The sequence below is a fragment of the Schistocerca cancellata genome, chromosome 5 (genome assembly GCF_023864275.1).
Source record: "Schistocerca cancellata isolate TAMUIC-IGC-003103 chromosome 5, iqSchCanc2.1, whole genome shotgun sequence".
NCBI lineage: Eukaryota > Metazoa > Arthropoda > Insecta > Orthoptera > Acrididae > Schistocerca > Schistocerca cancellata.
The window spans coordinates 764,358,858-764,380,531 of NC_064630.1; the positions used below are offsets into that span (position 1 = coordinate 764,358,858).

General features: G+C 40.6%; 1 protein-coding gene across 2 annotated transcripts in view; it reads right to left on the reverse strand.

The window, feature by feature from the left end:
* Positions 1–4,833: 4,833 nt before the first annotated feature.
* The window catches only part of LOC126187615 (uncharacterized), a 55,454-nt gene continuing 38,613 nt past the window's right edge, over positions 4,834–21,674 (reverse strand). For both annotated transcript variants that reach the window (XM_049928809.1, XM_049928808.1), the window contains exon 3: positions 4,834–4,970. In XM_049928809.1, coding sequence (XP_049784766.1) covers positions 4,930–4,970 — 41 coding nt within the window. In that variant the 3' untranslated portion in view covers positions 4,834–4,929. The remainder of the gene's footprint in view (positions 4,971–21,674) is intronic.

Here is a 21,674-nt window from a genome sequence, read left to right on the forward strand (position 1 = left end):
TTACCACCGACTTAGTGGTTTTACAAAAACCTTTTTTCCCTGTATTACCACATCTAGATGTGCTGGACACTTTTGGCAGTACACTGTGCCTGGCGTATAAAAACTACTGCAACAATCAGATTCTAGTCGACATGAGATCACTACTATCGTCACTTATGAAGCTGGAAAAAACTGCTTCGTTTCTATAGTGGGAAATATAATTATCTTCAAAATGACAGCTTACAAAGGTATTGTGATAAAGATATCACCATAGATTTTGGTCCTAAATCACAAAAATAAAATTATAAAAAAATAAGTATAGTCAGTTGGTCACAATTCTAATAAGGTTTACTGATTGCTCAGTGTATATATGAGTAACAGTGACAGTAGACCACAACACTGTTTCAGTGGCTTCTCAGCTACAGCTTCTTTCTTACATCCTTCAACTCTTACAAATGCAGAGTAGTTTCTATACAAGTTGTAGATAACCTTTTCTCCCTGCATTTTGTTGCAATTACCTTCAGAATTTTAGTGAAAATATTTCAGTCAACATTGTCAAATGCTATCTCTGAAGCTATAAATGTAGGTTTGACTTCCTTCAGTATATCTTTTGAGATAAGTCTTAGGGTCAGAATTAGGGATGTCCTATGTTGGCATATCACGAGTACTAATTTCAGTTTCATTATCAATATGTGAACATCGACCATCAATGATAATCATCCCAGAATTGTCAATATTTTGATGGATGTGAAGTAGTGAATATCATCCAATATCATTTTTAGTAAGCAATAAAACAGCAGTAACTAAAATTATATGTTCCACAACTTTTTGTTTGTTGCATTGTTGTTGACAAAGAGCATATTCTGCAGCCTTTCAGAATCTGACGATGTGGCTATGTTGCTCGAATGTTTGTATAAATTTCTTCTAGCCTTGGATAAGAAGTTCCAGTGATGTCTAATGAATCTTCTTTAAGCCCTAGAAGACACTGCTTAAGATAATAACTGAACTGTGGTGGTAGGGTAGAGAGACATATCACTTGAGGGGAGTGAAGTGTATCTCTATGTCTTCTTATGGATGCATAATACTTGCAATAAAAGTAATTTGTATTGTAAGAAATAATAATATAAAATAACATGTGTAATATAAATGTCCAGATATTGTGTGTCTGTTTTATTTTTATGGTGCATGTGGTGAGCAATATTGAGGGTGCAGTGGCCACACTGACTTAGCAGAGGAAATACCTGCTCAGGTGCAGTAGTAAGAATTCCACAGGTTGCGTCCTGCCTTGGACATGTTCAGATTTTAAAGTGCAGTATAGAAGTGAACTTTGTTTTAATTTAAAGTTGTTATTACAGCTTTAGTGATGAAGTTCAGAAGATCAGTGTGGCCAGTACACAATTAAATTACTGTTATGTGGCTACCCATGTTTGAGGCAACATCTACACTGCAGTAAGTCCATTTTGCTTCCAGTTTGCACATTATTATTTTTTGTGCTGTTTTATAATGTTCAGTCCATAAATCAAATTTGGTTTCTCTATTTTCCTGAAATATGTAAGGGAAAGGTAGATTGCTACTTACTGTAAAGGTTCCATTTTAATTTGTAGACAGGCACAATTAAAAGACACTTACACATTAGCTTTCGACCATGGCCTTCATCAGAAAAAGAAAGAGAAACACAGACCATTTATTCACACAAGCCAGCATGCCTCAAGCACATATGACCACCAACACCGGCAGCTCGGACCAGAATTGGCATTCTGTTTTTGTTGCCCTAATTTTTGTGACCCATGTAAGAAATTTGATTATCTAAATAAGATACTAATTGCGAAATTTTTGTGAAACTTAATGAACTACTATGCATGTTTACATTGTATCAACCGAATATGCATTCAACATTTTATGTTTACAGTTATATTACATTCAGTTATGCAAAATTATTGCTTGATTAAATGGAATGACACAGCCAGTAATTTTGATCCTTGCACCATTATAAAGTCAAAGATAATTACCAATTTCATTAATTATCCTTACGTGTTTGCATAATACTGCTACTGGACTGGAAATCCGCAATTTGCATCCAGCCACTGTAGTGCCCCCAGACACTTGTGTTCCAGCCGTTTCGAACACGCGTTATTTTAAAGCAGGGCGTAAGGATGAGCATGAAATACTGCACCCATTTATTGTTTGTGCAGGCAAAACTGGAAGGGAGATAATTCATTGGCGCTGGCAAGTGTTCACCGCGACCTGCCAAGAATAATTAAATACGGCCTGGAAGCTCCGTGGCCGGCTGCAAAGAGTAATGTAGCTTTGTATTGTTGAAAAACAAATGGAATGACTCGAGATAGTGACTGTTTATTAGACGTTGAACTGCTATTGAGAGTACTTGGACTGGACGTGGATGGTCAGCCACGATAAAAGCTTATGTATTAATTGTGTTCAAAAATGTGTAATTAACTGATTCTGGATGCCCATTAATATGTGGGCTTACGTCATAAAGTTTAGTTGTTTTTTTGTACAAAGTGGGAATAAATATGTTCTGGTTCATTGAATGATATTCCAAGAGTAGCGTATTTTTTAAATGAGAAGAGAGAGAGAGAGAGAGAGCGAGAGAGTGAAAATTTCCCCTTCCTAGCAGTGATAACTTCGGAGAAGCGTCCGGTGCTAGCAGAAGACATCGGTGCTGCAAGAAAGCAGAACCAGCATTCTTCAACAAGTAAGTCCATGAAAATGCTTAAGCTGTATAGAGAGAGCTTAACATTACACCGGGCCACCGCACCACCAACTCACAAACATCTATGTATAACTATCTCTTATGAACTTCTTTTGTGTCTGCAGCTAGCTTTCAACTAGTTGACATTTCAGTATCAGAGTCCATGCTGTAGATGACCTCAATAACATCTACATGTAAAACGTCTGTGCCTAGCTATCATCTGGTTCACATCTCCGTAAAAGTTCATCAGTATGTAAAGTTCTGCATTTAAAATCCTGTGGGTATCTTTCAAAACATGAACATCTGTGTGTCGCCATCAGTTATCAAAAAATCTATTGTGTTTAGTAGCTATGTCATGAATACCAACTTTGTGACATTCATCCATCAGAATTTGCTTATGAAATTTCACTGTATAAATGTTGCCACTATCAGAATGCTTAGTATTTTATTGCACATGTCTACTGTGTTTAACATTCTGTACGAAATCTTATCAACAAGCTGTTCATTGTGTTTTCAAGAGGGATAATAAATGTGGAAACCAGTCAAGTTAAACGAAAGGCATGTTGCATCCATTATTTAAAAACTTGTTATAAAACCCAGCTACAGCAGGAAGATGGACATTTGAGAACTAGCTTCCAAGGGTCATCAAGAAATCACAAAAAAGGCTCATTTCATCTCCTGCACCTTCAGCAGTTCTGAATACTGATGAGTGAAGGAAGATTAGGGCTTAACATCTCACCAGTGAACAGAACCAGAGCACAAACAAATGTTGGGGGAGACCATGCCCTTTTGCTAAGCAACTCCATGGTATTTTCCTTAAATGATTTTAAGGAACTGCAGGAAACCTAACTCTGGATTGTCTGGCAGGAATTTGATCTGCTGTTCTCCCAAATGCAGGTCAATGTCTTAACACTGCACCACTTTGCTCGATTGATGGGTGTGAGGAGGGAGAGCAAATAATTGTGGCAGTGGGGAGGAAGGAAAGATGTGTAGGCCAAGAAGGAAAGTATTAGGAAAGGGGAGGCACGTGGCTCTCAACAGCAGTGGAAACATAATTAATTCCAATTTTCTCACCACTACCAAATGCTAACTGCCTATAATCTGATTCACAAATGATGGCGGTCCATGGACAGGGGTTGCAGTGTTGCCGGTTTGAAGCAACAGTTGCAGTATGCGCACACACATCCTCTGTGCATGAAGAAATCAAGTCTCCTACAAATTAAGTCTCTCGCTTGCTTATGTAGAATTTGTTGCTTTCCACCATCATCGGCTATGACAGCTGGAAACAAATGGAATAAAAATTCAATAAATAACTCATTACAATCATGTTTAATCTCACATTGGCTATGACATTCACAGCTGATTGCTCAGAACACTACTGAACACTCATTGTCTGTCAAAGAATGTGTGACATAGGTCATCAGAACAAGCATCAACCTGACTGTCATCATTCGTGACTACAACAGTGTTCCCTCCTGTTTTCATATGACTGTGTGTATCTGCACATGTGATGTCTGTGTGTGACTTTACATTAGGAAAAAAGAAGAAGCTCAAATGTTTGTTCTTTTTCTGGTCTAGTGTGTGTGTGTGTGTGTGTGTGTGTGTGTGTGTGTGCGTGCGTGCGTGCGTGCATGTGCATGTGCATGCATGCGCCACACATTGATCCATTACAGTTGAGTAATGGCCTCTGCCAATGGCTGCTTCTCAAATTAGTCTAAATGACTTCTTGGGCTGTAGTGTGTCATCTTGAACTGATTTTATTTAACTGTCATTTCAGAAAATGTGTAACATCACTTAACAGACTTTTTAAATCGTATTTTGTTGGTTTAGTTATTCAGTTGTAATGTTTCACTAGCATACTGTACAAGTGAAGTTGTGTTCACTTCCACTTAACTGTGTCACACATCTTTTTTACAAGAGAAGTGTCTGCTAACTATGGAAACATTCTAAACTTTTTCAAAAGCATTTGAAAATACAACTGTACACATCCCTCCAGTGCAATAAAAAATATCATACAAACCATTTTTCAATGTCTTGTTTTTACCGGGACAAACTGATACTGTTTGTAATTGACATCACATGAAACTCAAAGATAGGTAGACTGTTTGTGATGGTATGGAGAGAAAAAAAAGAAAGGTGCTGTGTGATTTCAGATATCTCTGTTTATTCTTTCATTTTATGATTATGGAACAGTGATTACAGGGTAACTGGATGACCTTTCTTGGCACCCCATTGGTGGCTCAATAATGCTTGCTCATCACGTGGTGTACGCCTTCGCACTCTGCAACAGAATCATAAGAGATACACAATGAATTAATCAAACACCAAATTCTCATATTTTTACTGATATCAGCTATTAAACTGTTTCTCTATACGGTCATTCCATGCAAAGTGGTCTAGACGTTCCTCATTACCAAAACAGATTTTGATGAAATTTTGTATGAATAATTGAACATGTTCCCAGTAAACATTTGTATAGCATCATGATCATTAGTTTGGTACTTTTGGAGATATAGTCATTTGTTGTCTCCAATGTGCAGCTATTAGAAGTGCAACCATGAGTTCTCAGCAATTTTTGAGACGTAATATCTCCAGAAATATTATCTTGAAAGAAACAAAACTAGGCCATCTTTTATACAGCATTTTGCACTCTCTTAAGTGAAGTAATAAAAAGATTTGTTGAGCGATTTGTATATGGATAATTTGAAGCATAGTCAGCCGAAAAAATAGATGCTCGAAAAAATGTGAAATTTTGGCTTTTTATGTCTCCGGAAGTAATTGCGGGATACACCTGATACCTTGCACATAATAATTTACCAGTGCAAGGTCTTAGAATTTAAAATTTCACTCTCCTACTGTTTCCCAACAGTTTACTGAGATCAAAGTTGATGATTCACCTAAAAAGGCCAAAAATGGTTATTTTTGGGCCATGTTTGCAAAAAAATCTTCTGTTAACTATTTTAAATTTTTTTCAATAGCAAGATGGTGATGTCAACCACCTAAAACCTATATTTGGTTTCACAGTGCATATGACGCCCGAAAAAATGATGAAAAGATGGAGTTGCATTGAAAATGGGTACATATAACGGTAGAACTCAAATTAAATTTCACATCTTTTATTATGTACTACAGTTGTTTAGTTCTCTCTGAGGTGACAATATCAAAAGACTTGATGACAAGGAAGTGCAATAAAATCCGAATAACTTGAAGAATTTCCAGAAAGGGATGTCTTTTGTCATGACTCATCATGATATATTTTTGTGCTACAACTACAGAATCAAACTCATTAGAAACGTCACAATATAAGTGTGCATTAGCAAGGCAGTGGAGATCATGATAGTATTGTAAAACTTTTACATGACAGCTGCAGCAGATATTGTATAAATAGCTTACAGGTTTCACACCACTGTCATACTGTATAAACTCAGATGAAGTTTACAGCAGACTTCCTGACATTTCTTTGCAATGGATTCTTGTTATAGAGAAATATTAGTAAATCTTTTTATGATGAAATACTATTGACATGTTGATTTAATTCTGGTTTAAGGTACAGTGTACTTTGTGTTAGAATAGTTTGCAGTTAGTGTGATCGTTAATGTATGCATGAAAAATTGTTTAAATGTAATGGTCTGGTCTGGTTCCTTATAAAATAATGAAACCAGCATGTCCATTGCCATAGGGGCCAGGCCCAAAAGCTATAAAGCAGGCATGGTTGGTCTTCTTTGCAGATCCCAAAACTGATAAACAGTTCATTTACACAGGATTTCAAGCTGATGATACATTTCTATAAGTATCAGTGGTCAAAGCTAGAAGAGGCCTCTTTTATGATCCTATTGTTATGTTTTCTTCAAGCTACGTTAACTTTTTACGTGTTTCATAAATTTGCTGTAGAATGTCACAAGGAAAGTTACACTGGCCGCCCAGATGATGTTACCGATGGTTTAGGGCCTCACATGCTTGCACTGAAAAAGCAAATATTTTTTAGTTGGTTTGGGCTTTTTAATGTAAACTTCTTAAAAAAGTTTGCAGAATCCTTAAAAAAAGGTTTTAGAAAAATTGTCCTTTTTTCCCCTCAATTTGTAAAGTACTGGAGAGCTGTAAGAGAATGAAAGTTTGTAATCTAGGACCTTGTATTGATTGGTAAGTTATTATGTGCAAAGTTTCAGGTTTACCTCACAATTGCTTCCGCAGATACAAAAAGGTAACCTTCACATTTAGTAAGGAGTCTGTTTTCTCGGCAGACGTTACTTAATCTTGTCATCTTTTTTGTCACCTTATATGATTTTATTGCAAAACCAAACAGTTTGTAGGTCATTTAGAACATGGTATTTCTAACGAAAACAGTCTAAAAGAATTTGCAGAGGACTTTTTGTTGAAAAAGTGTTACAAAAGCAGCCATTTTTGGCATTTGTAGAAAAATCATCAACTTTGCCCTCAGTTCGTAAACTATGGTATTGAAAAGTAGTAGAAGAATTAAATTTTATGTTCTAAATTGTTGTATTGGTAAGTTATTATGTACAAGGGTTCAGGTGTACCCTGCAATATCTTCTGGAGGTATAAACTAAATTTCACATTTCCTTCGAGCAGGTATTTTTACAGCCAACTTCATATCAAATTGTTCATATCATAATCATTCAGGAAACCTTTTTTTATTACACTCCTGGAAATGGAAAAAAGAACACATTGACACCGGTGTGTCAGACCCACCATACTTGCTCCGGACACTGCGAGAGGGCTGTACAAGCAATGATCACACGCACGGCACAGCGGACACACCAGGAACCGCGGTGTTGGCCGTCGAAAGGCGCTAGCTGCGCAGCATTTGTGCACCGCCGCCGTCAGTGTCAGCCAGTTTGCCGTGGCATACGGAGCTCCATCGCAGTCTTTAACACTGGTAGCATGCCGCGACAGCGTGGACGTGAACCGTATGTGCAGTTGACGGACCTTGAGCGAGGGCATATAGTGGGCATGCGGGAGGCCGGGTGGACGTACCGCCGAATTGCTCAACACGTGGGGCGTGAGGTCTCCACAGTACATCGATGTTGTCGCCAATGGTCGGCGTAAGGTGCACGTGCTCGTCGACCTGGGACCGGACCGCAGCGACGCACGGATGCACGCCAAGACCGTAGGATCCTACGCAGTGCCGTAGGGGACCGCACCGCCACTTCCCAGCAAATTAGGGACACTGTTGCTCCTGGGGTATCGGCGAGGACCATTCGCAACCATCTCCGTGAAGCTGGGCTACGGTCCCGCACACCGTTAGGCCGTCTTCCGCTCACGCCCCAACATCGTGCAGCCCGCCTCCAGTGGTGTCGCGACAGGCGTGAATGGAGGGACGAATGGAGACGTGTCGTCTTCAGCGATGAGAGTCGCTTCTGCTTTGGTGCCAATGATGGTCGTATGCGTGTTTGGCGCCGTGCAGGTGAGCGCCACAATCAGGACTGCATACGACCGAGGCACACAGGGCCAACACCCGGCATCATGGTGTGGGGAGCGATCTCCTACACTGGCCGTACACCACTGGTGATCGTCGAGGGGACACTGAATAGTGCACAGTACATCCAAACCGTCATCGAACCCATCGTTCTACCATTCCTAGACCGGCAAGGGAACTTGCTGTTCCAACAGGACAATGCACGTCCGCATGTATCCCGTGCCACCCAACGTGCTCTAGAAGGTGTAAGTCAACTACCCTGGCCAGCAAGATCTCCGGATCTGTCCCCCATTGAGCATGTTTGGGACTGGATGAAGCGTCGTCTCACGCGGTCTGCACGTCCAGCACGAACACTGGTCCAACTGAGGCGCCAGGTGGAAATGGCATGGCAAGCCGTTCCACAGGACTACATCCAGCATCTCTACGATCGTCTCCATGGGAGAATAGCAGCCTGCATTGCTGCGAAAGGTGGATATACACTGTACTAGTGCCGACATTGTGCATGCTCTGTTGCATGTGCCTATGTGCCTGTGGTTCTGTCAGTGTGATCATGTGATGTATCTGACCCCAGGAATGTGTCAATAAAGTTTCCCCTTCCTGGGACAATGAATTCACGGTGTTCTTATTGCAATTTCCAGGAGTGTATTTTAATTAAGAAAGTGCAAAAAGTCGTACAAGATGGCCTAGTTTTGTTTCTTTCAAGAAAAAATTTCTGGAAATATTATGCCTCAAATTTGCCGAAGATTTATGGGCGCACATTTAATAGCTCTATTATGGGGTCAATCAAATGACTGTATCACCAAACTTAATTAATAACTGTGAAACTTTACCAGTGTTCTTTGGGATTACGTGCAAATGTTCACACAAAATTTCAGCAAAATTTGTGATCATCGTGTGAGGACGTTTTCCGACATTAGACCACTTGGCATGGAATGGCCGGTACACTCAAACACTATTGTCTTTTCCAGAGGAAACTGCACATTGCATGTGTTAAGTTTTAACACTATGTTGATAGACAGAACACTTGTTCAACTCTGACAGGAAAGATAGAGAAATTGCCATATTAGACTCTTGTGTTAGTCACTTAGCCCTAAAGATTACAGTACTTTAATGTATCAGCATTGTTTCTTTCAGTCTGGACAAACTTGTCTGCTACTGCTTCCTATCAGCACTTAGGGCATATGTAGCCTAACAAAGGTGCATCAAGAGAGAGAACAATAAAGAACAAAAGGTGGTCTCACATGGCCTAAGCCAATTAAAATTGAAAGTTTCTTGGGTATGGCACCATGTCATATTGTAAATAAAAATCACTGATGAAACCAACATTTTGGCCACAGTTATAGTGGCCTTTGTCAGAGTCTACAGGTGTATTTTGTTGTTCAGAATTCATTATAAGAAACCTGCTGCCGACATTACAGAAATAACTGACAGATTGCTAGTGCTTGTGAGGGATGGCTCGGTACCGATGCCTGAAACATTCAGTGTGAGGCATGCTGCAAGATGGATCCTCCTCCATTCTACCCTTCTCACCAGAGCTCAGTCCATGTGACTTTGAAGTCATTCCACAACTGAGGAAACCATTACATGGGAGGCACTTTGCAAACAGAGCAAATGTTTTCATGGCATTTTGGCCGACATGTGACACACAGTGATGGCAATGCCAATGCCAATGGCGTTTTTCGCCTTCCCCTTCATTGGCAATGCTGTGTGTATGTGCTGGGAAACTAATTTGAAGCACAGTAGTTGATTTTGACTCATTTTTGTTCCATTTGTATTGTGCACAATAAATTTACACAGAGTTCCAATGCATGTGTTTAATTTCTACCTTTACTGTGGCCTCCTGTACTGGAACCCTAATTCATGTTGGCATTGAGACATACTAGTCCAGTGCACATCATGAAATTGTTGCATTATCACAAGTTATACCACAGTTGCCAAGACTTGTGGAATGACCCTTATATTTTGCCGTGATTATTCCACTGAGCATGAAATTACATCACACTTTTAACAACATTGACATTACTGGGATCTTGAGGTGAAAAGAGAGAGAAACTTTATTGTAATTGGTTTCCCATGTTGCTGAGAATGGGAAACTGCTGTTGTCTACTGCATTTTACAGTTTATGATGTGACTCATAGTCATTGGTGAATGGAGCATAGAGTTTTGCCTCATGCTGGACATAGGCCATGCAGTGGCAGTTGCTCACCTGTAACGCTCACGTCTTTTGTTGTTAGTATGGCCTGTTGGGTTCTCACGGCTGACAGCTAGGATGGTGCAAGCTTGAGACTATCCTCTCTATTCATGTTGTTAGGATGTTTTAATATTTTAATGGCCTCCTTGCTCTGCTCACCATCCATACTTGGGAAGCATATAAGTTTTGTTCAGCCACTGCAGATTTGCTGTGCTGCCCAAACTGAATGGAGTGCTCATGCTCCAATACGTACATTGCTACTGGCCTTCCAGATTCACTTATATAGACTCCCCCACAGTCACCTTGTACATGCCAGCACTGTACAGAGCATCTACCTTGCTTGCCCTGGATGGAGCCAAGAACATCCTGGATCTTGCAGATGGTGTAAAACACAGACTGAATGCCAACCCTGAAAAGATGTTTACCAATGCAGGTGGCGACATTCTTCACATAAAGTAAGTGCATTGCTGGCTGCAGTTTGTCAGTTGTCTGCTTATCTTGTTTTCATTTTCCTTGCCATCACTGTGTGGATTGATTTGAGATTATGTCCATTGGCCAAGAACATTGTTCGCAGCCTTTATGCGCAGGTGTTATACAGTGAGGCTCACTTAGTTAATGCATGCAAACAGTCAGAGAACAAATGACCAAGTTCTTCTGCACTGGCAATGGTGGGATTGGGCGTATAAATATCTGTCCATATGAACTGGCTTCCGATAAACTACGTGCTCTAGTGTGCCATCCATTGTCTGATACACTTCCGCATCTAGGAATGGTACAGCGCAATTCTCTTCTACTTTGAGTGTGAACTGGATCTTCTTGTGCATTTTGTTCGAATATTGTCTCACTGTAGCCAACATGTCGTCCACATATCTCAACCAACAACTTGGGCAAAAAAGAAGCTGAACAAAGTGCTTTTGCTTTAAAGGTCTCTGTGAATATGAATATGTTAGCTGCTAAAGGGGATAGGGGAGAATCCATTGATACACCACCTATTTGGCCATAGTATTTTCCTTGCAATTTGAAGTTTGTTGATGACAAATAGAAATCAGCCATGTCACAAATGTCTGGCTCAAAATGCTCTTGTAGGATGCATACACTTTTATCTACTGGCACATTTGTAAATAGTGACTTTACGTCAAAGCTGATTATGATGTCTGTGGGTAGAATTGTTTCTCCCTTTGTGTGTTCTATTGAGTGCCAAGTTCTTCACATAAGACTCTGTTTTGCCAACTAGAGGTCTTCATTTGTGGGCTTGACACTTTGCCAAATTGTATGTAGGTGAGTTAACCCCATTTACAATTAGCTTAAAGGATGATCTTCTTTGTTTATTTTTGTCACTCTATAAATTCTGTGTGTAACTGGGAATGAGATCCTTGGCTGTATGAGCATCAGTTCTTGAATCCTTGATTAAGGTCTGTGGCCACTGAACTATCTTAGCCATAGGGCCAATCCTCAGTTCATCTTGTCTTCATACTGCATGGTATACAAGATCACAGTAGCACTGTCTTTACCTGCTTGTAATATCACAGTTTCATTGTTCTTCTTTAACTCTGTAAATAGTTACCCTTTCCTCCCAGCTAAGGTTGTTCTTGGGTGGCTTGGCTCTTAGTTAAATTCTAACAATTTCCTGCCTAATTTTCTCAGTTTCAATTGCATATATGTGCCAGAGTGCTGCTTCCATGGACTCAATGATTTCTTCTGTGTGGATCTATTTGGGAGTAACCTCGAAGTTCAGTCCCTTAGCCTTCTTCCTGAACATTTCCAATCAGCAGTAACTGTTGTGATATACAAATTCCCAAACAATTGTATTTCAGACTGGTATAACAGTTGACATGTCAGCCAAACTTTCAGGCCAGTGAAGTAATGATGGCTTTCACTTGTGAAGGAGTTTTGCACATTTCCTGCTGAAATATGGTATTTGAATTTACCTGAAGCTGAGATTGTGTCACAGGCTCTAAACCCTTTTTGATACATCAGAACATTTTCAGGTTGCCACCAATGCATGCAATGCATATGCTGTTCCAAGTGATGTTTGAAACCACAGCACTTCACACTTATCCATTATTCTAATCAATAATTTTGGCTACACTGTAGCACTGGTGGAAGCAGGATGTAGCCACTACACTACAATGATCTCTCAGCACACCATCAGCTTTTGTTGTCTGAAGCATTGTGGTTTCTGGTCAGTGGAAGGCAGCACAACGGAATGCATGCCAGCAATAAAGCCTGCGACTGCCAGTGTTGAACTGGTGGCAAATACAGGTTCCCATTAGCATCAAGTCTAACACCATCTATAAAGCTATATGGTCTGTTATCACCTTGTGGGAAGGTAGCAGTCATCATGTTCTATAATAATTTTGCATTTCTCAATACTTATGAGCATCTCCACTGGTTCCACATGTGTATTGCTGTATGCATAGAAGAATGTCATTTACTAAAGTCTAGATTTATTTGTACCATTTCTTCTAGGTGTTGCAGTGATGACAGTTATTATTGTATTTATAGATTTGAAAAAAATAAATGTATAGTAAAGTGCAAGGCTACAAACCCAAATGTGTCAGGTTAAATCCCCACTCCATCTGAAGATTTGTATCTGCCACTCATCACTTCCTTCACCTCTGGCAGCGTTTGCGAATATAAAAATAGCATATTTGCAGATTCTTTGGAGTCCATATTAAACTGTAGTTTCTCCTATCTAACTGGCTGGTTAAGTCAGCTCAAAGGTAGAAGGGAGGCAACGGCAAACAATCTCCAATAAACCGTACCAAGTGGAGCACTGTATAGTTTTCAAACTTACATTCGGGTGGATGTTCCTGGCAGACCAGTACTCAAAACTGGGCCCTATGGCTTTTGTGAATAAGTGCTCTATCGACTGACTTATCTAAGCATGACCCATGACATGTCTTCACAGCTTTACTTGAGTCAGTACTTCATCTCCAACAGTGCTAGGCCCACAAGGAATGCACGAGAACTTCCGTGAAGTTTCAAAGGTGGGAGATGAGGTACTGGTGGAAGTAGAACTTTGAGGTTGGGTCATGAGTTGTGCATCGATGGCGAAGTTGGTAGAGCACTTTTCCGCAAATGGTGAAGCTCCCAGGTTCAAGTTCCAGCACAACACACAGTTTTAATCTGCCAGGATGTTTTAAATAAGCACACTCATTGCTGCAGGGTGAAAATTCATTCTGGAACCTTCAGGTCAATGACAGTTTTGCCTTTTAGTAAATAAATATCATAGTAAGTTGAATTGAAATAAGAACCCATTGCTAATAATGAAAAAACAAAACTAATGAAAATGAATTAATACCATTCGTGCTAGGAACATAGCAAACTAAAGAATTTCTGCAGAGGAAGTGAAAGTAATGAAAAACATAAAAAGTGCATCAAAAGTTTTGAGCAAAGATGTTGGTTGAGTAGGAAAGGTAAACAAATTAAAAAATAGTTGAGGGCAACAATCCAAGAATACAGTTTAGAAAAACCTGCTATAGAGGAGACAATATACAAAATGAAAAGAAGCTACAGTATGATTAACAATGCCTGCAAAAAACTTACTCATCTAAAAAGAAACTTAAAATAAGGCACTACAGTGCGGTAATGAATGTCTGTCACTGAATTATAAGCTTGACAAATTTGAAGAATTATTTGAAAAATATTAACTCATCCAAAAACCAGAAAAATTAAGAAGTAACAATGACAATACGGTAAAGATAGATTGCTGCTCACTACATAGGTGAGGTGTTGAGTCACAGACATGCACAATGAAATAGAACACACACACACACACACACACACACACACACACACACACACACACACACACACACCAAGAAAAAAGCACAACTCGCACATACATGGCCACTGTCTCCATGTGCCCAGCCTCTGGCACTTATTAATATATTAATATCATGTTTTGTTAGAGTCTTTTTCTTCTTCCTCAAATGTTTCAATTTAAGCAGCTTGTTCATTTTGTAGAGTGAGCCTGACAAACATAGGAAGTATTGAATATTTTTGTAGTATGCTGGACTAGTAATAGAACCTGGAATCTTAGCTTCTCATGGGAAAATTCTCTACCCAGGCACAGCTCACAATCCACCATCTTGCTAGTCCTCTGTCTTCCCCCTATTCTGAAACACAATTGTAATTTGCTTGGAAGTTTCAAATCAGTACACATTCTACTACAGTTAAAATTTATCTGAGCAATAAGTATTATTTTCCAATACTTTGAGGGTAGATTTGACCATCCAGCAAAACATTAAAATATATCTTTTGTGTTGTCACTCATACATACTGTATGGAGATGAAAGGTCCCCTCCTATTCTTTTCCAGTCTCTATCAATATTGATCTGTTCAGACAACTACAATGGGTCTCTGACTCTTGCTAGTTACTACACAATAGTCATTTAGGTGGCCAGTATGGTACCTAACAGTCAAGCGCACAAAATCAATATTTCATTCATATAAAGCCTGATTTACATGAATGAGTTTCTGATCATGGTCAGTGTGCATTCCATCCCTGCATGCCAATCAGCTGCCAGTCAGGTCAGTAGTGGGTCAGTGGTCTTAGTGACCCACTCACAATGCTGAGTGTACAGTTCTAAATTCTGGGTTTACTGCTAACTCCATATGTGCAGAAATAGGTGACTTTGACATCATCCACAATTATCGCTGTGTTAATTCATGCTATAGTAATGGATCATGTGCTTTTGTATCATTATTTTATTGATTGATAGTAGGAATGCAGTATTGACTTACAATGAAATGTTACCTTGAACTCCCCTCCACTCTCTCCTACCTACACCCCTTCCCCCCCATTCCTAAGCTACACCCTTTCTTCTGTTCCTAACCCTGACCCTGTTTTGGAAGTAGGTCAATCAGAAAGCTACTAAGCCAATTCACATATGTAGCTCTCCCAACCACAACTCGGTATTTTCCACCATACTAATGAGACAATAATCATATTTCACAACTCCTTCCCAAGCCATGCCCTTTTCTAAGGAAAAGGCCAATGAGAGTGTTTCCTATATATCCCACGTGGAATGTTTCCCTCTATTTTATATATATATATATATATATAGAAGGAAACATTCCACGAAGGAAAAATATACCTAAAAACAAAGATGATGTGACTTACCAAATGAAAGTGCTGGCAGGTCGACAGACACACAAACGAACACAAACATACACACAAAATCCAAGCTTTCGCAACAAACTGTTGCCTCATCAGGAAAGAGGGAAGGAGAGGGAAAGACGAAAGGATGTGGGTTTTAAGGGAGAGGGTAAGGAGTCATTCCAGTTCCGGGAGCGGAAAGACTTACCTTAGGGGGAAAAAAGGACGGGTATACACTCGCACACACACACATATCCATCCACACATATACAGACACAAGCAGACATTTGTAAAGGCAAAGAGTTAGGGCAGAGATGTCAGTCGAGGTGGAAGTACAGAGGCAAAAAGATGTTGTTGAAAGACAGGTGAGGTATGAGCGGCGGCAACTTGAAATTAGCGGAGGTTGAGGCCTGGCGGATAATGAGAAGAGAGGATATACTGAAGGGCAAGTTCCCATCTCCGGAGTTCTGACAGGTTGGTGTTAGTGGGAAGTATTCCGATAACCCAGACAGTGTAACACTGTGCCAAGATGTGCTGGCTTAATTATATATATATATATATAAAAAAAGAAAGATGATGAGACATACCAAACAAATGCGCTGGCAGGTCGATAGACACACAAACAAACACAAACATACACACAAAATTCTAGCTTTCGCAACCAACGGTTGCCTCGTCAGGAAAGAGGGAAGGAGAAGGAAAGACAAAAGGATATGGGATTTAAGGGAGAGGGTAAGGAGTCATTCCAATCCCGGGAGCGGAAAGACTTACCTTAGGGAGAAAAAAGGACAGGTATACACTTGCACACACACACATATAGTTATAATAGAAGGAAACATTCCATGAAGGAAAAATATACCTAAAAACAAAGATGATGTGACTTACCAAATGAAAGTGCTGGCAGGTCGACAGACACACAAACGAACACAAACATACACACAAAATTCAAGCTTTCGCAACAAACTGTTGCCTCATCATGAAAGAGGGAAGGAGAGGGAAAGACGAAAGGATGTGGGTTTTAAGGGAGAGGGTAAGGAGTCATTCCAGTTCCGGAGCGGAAAGGCTTACCTTAGGGGGAAAAAAGGACAGGTATACACTCGCATACACACACATCTCCATCCACACATACACAGACACAAGCAGACATTTGTAAAGGCAAAGAGTTAGGGCAGAGATGTCAGTCGAGGTGGAAGTACAGAGGCAAAAAGATGTTGTTGAAAGACAGGTGAGGTATGAGCGGCGGCAACTTGAAATTAGCGGAGGTTGAGGCCTGGCGGATAATGAGAAGAGAGGATATACTGAAGGGCAAGTTCCCATCTCCGGAGTTCTGACAGGTTGGTGTTAGTGGGAAGTATTCCGATAACCCAGACGGTGTAACACTGTGCCAAGATGTGCTGGCTTAATTATATATATATATATATAAAAAAAGAAAGATGATGAGACATACCAAACAAATGCGCTGGCAGGTCGATAGACACACAAACAAACACAAACATACACACAAAATTCTAGCTTTCGCAACCAACGGTTGCCTCGTCAGGAAAGAGGGAAGGAGAAGGAAAGACAAAAGGATATGGGTTTTAAGGGAGAGGGTAAGGAGTCATTCCAATCCCGGGAGCGGAAAGACTTACCTTAGGGAGAAAAAAGGACAGGTATACACTTGCACACACACACATATAGTTATAATAGAAGGAAACATTCCATGAAGGAAAAATATACCTAAAAACAAAGATGATGTGACTTACCAAATGAAAGTGCTGGCAGGTCGACAGACACACAAACGAACACAAACATACACACAAAATTCAAGCTTTCGCAACAAACTGTTGCCTCATCAGGAAAGAGGGAAGGAGAGGGAAAGACGAAAGGATGTGGGTTTTAAGGGAGAGGGTAAGGAGTCATTCCAGTTCCGGGAGCGGAAAGACTTACCTTAGGGGGAAAAAAGGACGGGTACACACTCGCACACACACACATATCCATCCACACATATACAGACACAATATGTCTGCTTGTGTCTGTGTATGTGTGGATGGATATGTGTGTGTTTGCAAGTGTATACCTGTCCTTTTTTCCCCCTAAGGTAAGTCTTTCCGCTCCCGGGATTGGAATGACTCCTTACCCTCTCCCTTAAAACCCATATCCTTGTGTCTTTCCTTCTCCTTCCCTCTTTCCTGACGAGGCAACCGTTGGTTGCGAAAGCTAGAATTTTGCGTGTATGTTTGTGTTTGTTTGTGTGTCTATCGACCTGCCAGCGCTTTTGTTTGGTAAGTCTCATCATCTTTCTTTTTAAATATATTTTTCCCACGTGGAATGTTTCCCTCTATTATATATATATATATATATATATATATATATATATATATATATATATATATATATATATGTCTGCTTGTGTCTGTATATGTGTGGATGGATATGTGTGTGTGTGCAAGTGTATACCTGTCCTTTTTTCCCCCTAAGGTAAGTCTTTCCGCTCCCGGGATTGGAATGACTCCTTACCCTCTCCCTTAAAACCCATATCCTTTTGTCTTTCCTTCTCCTTCCCTCTTTCCTGACGAGGCAACCGTTGGTTGCGAAAGCTAGAATTTTGCGTGTATGTTTGTGTTTGTTTGTGTGTCTATCGACCTGCCAGCGCTTTTGTTTGGTAAGTCTCATCATCTTTCTTTTTAAATATATTTTTCCCACGTGGAATGTTTCCCTCTATTATATATATATATATATATATATATATATATATATATATATATATATGTCTGCTTGTGTCTGTATATGTGTGGATGGATATGTGTGTGTGTGCGAGTGTATACCCGTCCTTTTTTCCCCATAAGGTAAGTCTTTCCGCTCCCGGGACTGGAATGACTCCTTACCCTCTCCCTTAAAACCCACATCCTTTCGTCTTTCCCTCTCCTTCCCTCTTTCCTGATGAGGCAACAGTTTGTTGCGAAAGCTTGAATTTTGTGTGTATGCTTGTGTTCGTTTGTGTGTCTGTCAACCTGCCAGCACTTTCATTTGGTAAGTCACATCATCTTTGTTTTTAGGTATATATATATATATATATATATATATATATATATATATATATATATATATATATATATACCTAAAAACAAAGATGATATATATATATATATATCTTTGTTTATATATATATATATATATATATATATATATACTTAAAAACAAAGATGATGTGACTTACCAAATGAAAGTGCTGGCAGGTCGACAGGCACACAAACGAACACAAACATACACACAAAATTCAAGCTTTCGCAACAAACTGTTGCCTCATCAGGAAAGAGGGAAGGATAGGGAAAGACGAAAGGATGTGGGTTTTAAGGGAGAGGGTAAGGAGTCATTCCAGTCCCGGGAGCGGAAAGACTTACCTTAGGGGGAAAAAAGGACGGGTATACACTCGCACACACACACATATCCATCCACACATATACAGACACAAGCAGACATATTTAAAGACAAAAGACTCTTTTGTCTTTAAATATGTCTGCTTGTGTCTGTATATGTGTGGATGGATATGTGTGTGTGTGCGAGTGTATACCCGTCCTTTTTTCCCCCTAAGGTAAGTCTTTCCGCTCCCGGGACTGGAATGACTCCTTACCCTCTCCCTTAAAACCCACATCCTTTCGTCTTTCCCTATCCTTCCCTCTTTCCTGATGAGGCAACAGTTTGTTGCGAAAGCTTGAATTTTGTGTGTATGTTTGTGTTCGTTTGTGTGCCTGTCGACCTGCCAGCACTTTCATTTGGTAAGTCACATCATCTTTGTTTTTAAGTATATTTTTCCTTCGTGGAATGTTTCCTTCTATTATAACCATATATATATATATATATATATATAAAATTGAGGGAAACATTCCGCATAGGAAAAATATATTAAAAAAAAGAAGATGTGACTTACCAAACGAAAGCGCAGGCAGGTTGATAGACACACAAACATACACACAAAAACAAGCTTTCGCAACCAACGGTTGCTTCATCAGGAAAGAGGGAAGGAGAGGGAAAGACGAAAGGATGTGGGTTTTAAGGGAGAGGGTGAGGAGTCATTCCAATCCCGGGAGCGGAAAGACTTACCTTAGGGGGAAAAAAGGACAGGTATACACTCGCATACACACACATATCCATCCGCACATACACAGACACAAGCAGACATTTGTAAAGGCAAAGAGTTTGGGCAGAGATGTCAGTCGAGGCGGAAGTACAGAGGCAAAGATGTTGTTGAAGGACAGGTGCGGTATGAGCGGTGGAAAATTGAAATTAGAAATTATCGGAGATTGAGGCCTGGCGGATAACGAGAAGAGAGGATATACTGAAGGGCAAGTTCCCATCTCCGGAGTTCTGACAGGTTGGTGTTAGTGGGAAGTATCCAGATAACCCGGATGGTGTAACACTGTGCCAAGATGTGCTGGCCATGCACCAAGGCATGTTTAGCCACAGGGTGATCCTCATTACCAACAGACACTGTCTGCCTGTGTCCATTTATGCAAATGGACAGTTTGTTGCTGGTCATTCCCACATAGAAAGCTTCACAGTGTAGGCAGGTCAGTTGGTAAATCACGTGGGTGCTTTCACACGTGGCTCTGCCTTTGATCGTGTACACCTTCCGGGTTACAGGACTGTAGTAGGTGGTTGTGGGAGGGTACATGGGACAGGTTTTACACCAGGGGCGGTTACAAGGGTAGGAGCCAGAGGGTAGGGAAGGTGGTTTGGGGATATCATAGGGATAAACTAAGAGGTTACGAAGGTTAGGTGGACGGCGGAAAGACACTCTTGGTGGAGTGGGGAGGATTTCATGAAGGACGGATCTCATTTCAGGGCAGGATTTGAGGAAGTCATATCCCTGCTGAAGAGCCACATTCAGACCCTGATCCAGTCCCGGAAAGTATCCTGTCACAAGTGGGGCACTTTTGGGGTTCTTCTGTGGGAGGTTCTGGGTTTGAGGAGATGAGTAAGTGGCTCTGGTTATTTGCTTCTGTACCAGGTCGGGAGGGTAGTTGCGGGATGCAAAAGCTGTTTTCAGGTTGTTGGTGTAGTGGTTGAGGGATTCCGGACTGGAGCAGATTTGTTTGCCACAAAGACCTAGGCTGTAGGGAAGGGACCGTTTGATGTGGAATGGGTGGCAGCTGTCATAATGGAGGTACTGTTGCTTGTTGGTGGGTTTGATGTGGACAGACGTGTGAAGCTGGTGATTGGACAGGTGGAGGTCAACGTCAAGGAAAGTGGCATGGGGTTTGGAGTAGGACCAGGTGAATCTGATGGAACCAAAGGAGTTGAGGTTGGAGAGGAAATTCTGGAGTTCTTCTTCACTGTGAGTCCAGATCATGAAGATGTCATCAATAAATCTGTACCAAACTTTGGGTTGGCAGGCCTGGGTAACCAAGAAGGCTTCCTCTAAGCGACCCATGAATAGGTTGGCGTACGAGGGGGCCATCCTGGTACCCATGGCTGTTCCCTTTAATTGTTGGTATGTCTGGCCTTCGAAAGTGAAGAAGTTGTGAGTCAGGATGAAGCTGGCTAAGGTAATGAGGAAAGAGGTTTTAGGTAGGGTGGCAGGTGATCGGTGTGCAAGGAAGTGCTCCATCGCAGCAAGGCCCTGGACATGTGGAATATTTGTGTATAAGGAAGTGGCATCAATGGTTACAAGGGGGTAACAGACTGGGTAAGGATTCCAGGCGTTCGAGAAAGTGGTTGGTGTCTTTGATAAAGGATGGGAGACTGCATGTAATGGGTTGAAGGTGTTGATCTACGTAAGCAGAGATACGTTCTGTCAAATCAGTGAGCCTCATCCCACACCTTGCTGCTGTTAGATTTACATTTGGACTAGATCTACCTAACTCTTTAAATCTCACTTTCTCTTCCTAAAATCTACTGGAAAAGAGTCTCTTTAGCAGATCAGCTACAGAAAACACTCTCATACTAGAATAAGGTGGCATTTTCCACTTGTTCTCTATTAATTTAGTTTGTTCATGACTAGTTTCAGCCTTCTCATGTGATTTTGTGATTCTGCAATAGAAAACTATGCCTTACATATTGGAATGTCAGCATAGCCGAAAATTGTGTTTTTTATTCATTTTGGTTCACAAATGCTGTCTAAGAACCACAAATTTATAGATGCTGACATTTCAATATGTAAGTAAATTCAATTTAGAAGGCCTAGAAGGCTAAAACTAGCCAGCAAAAAATGAAACGAGTACAGGAAGAGTGCAAAATTCCACCTTCTTTCAATAAATACATTGCTGTGGTACCC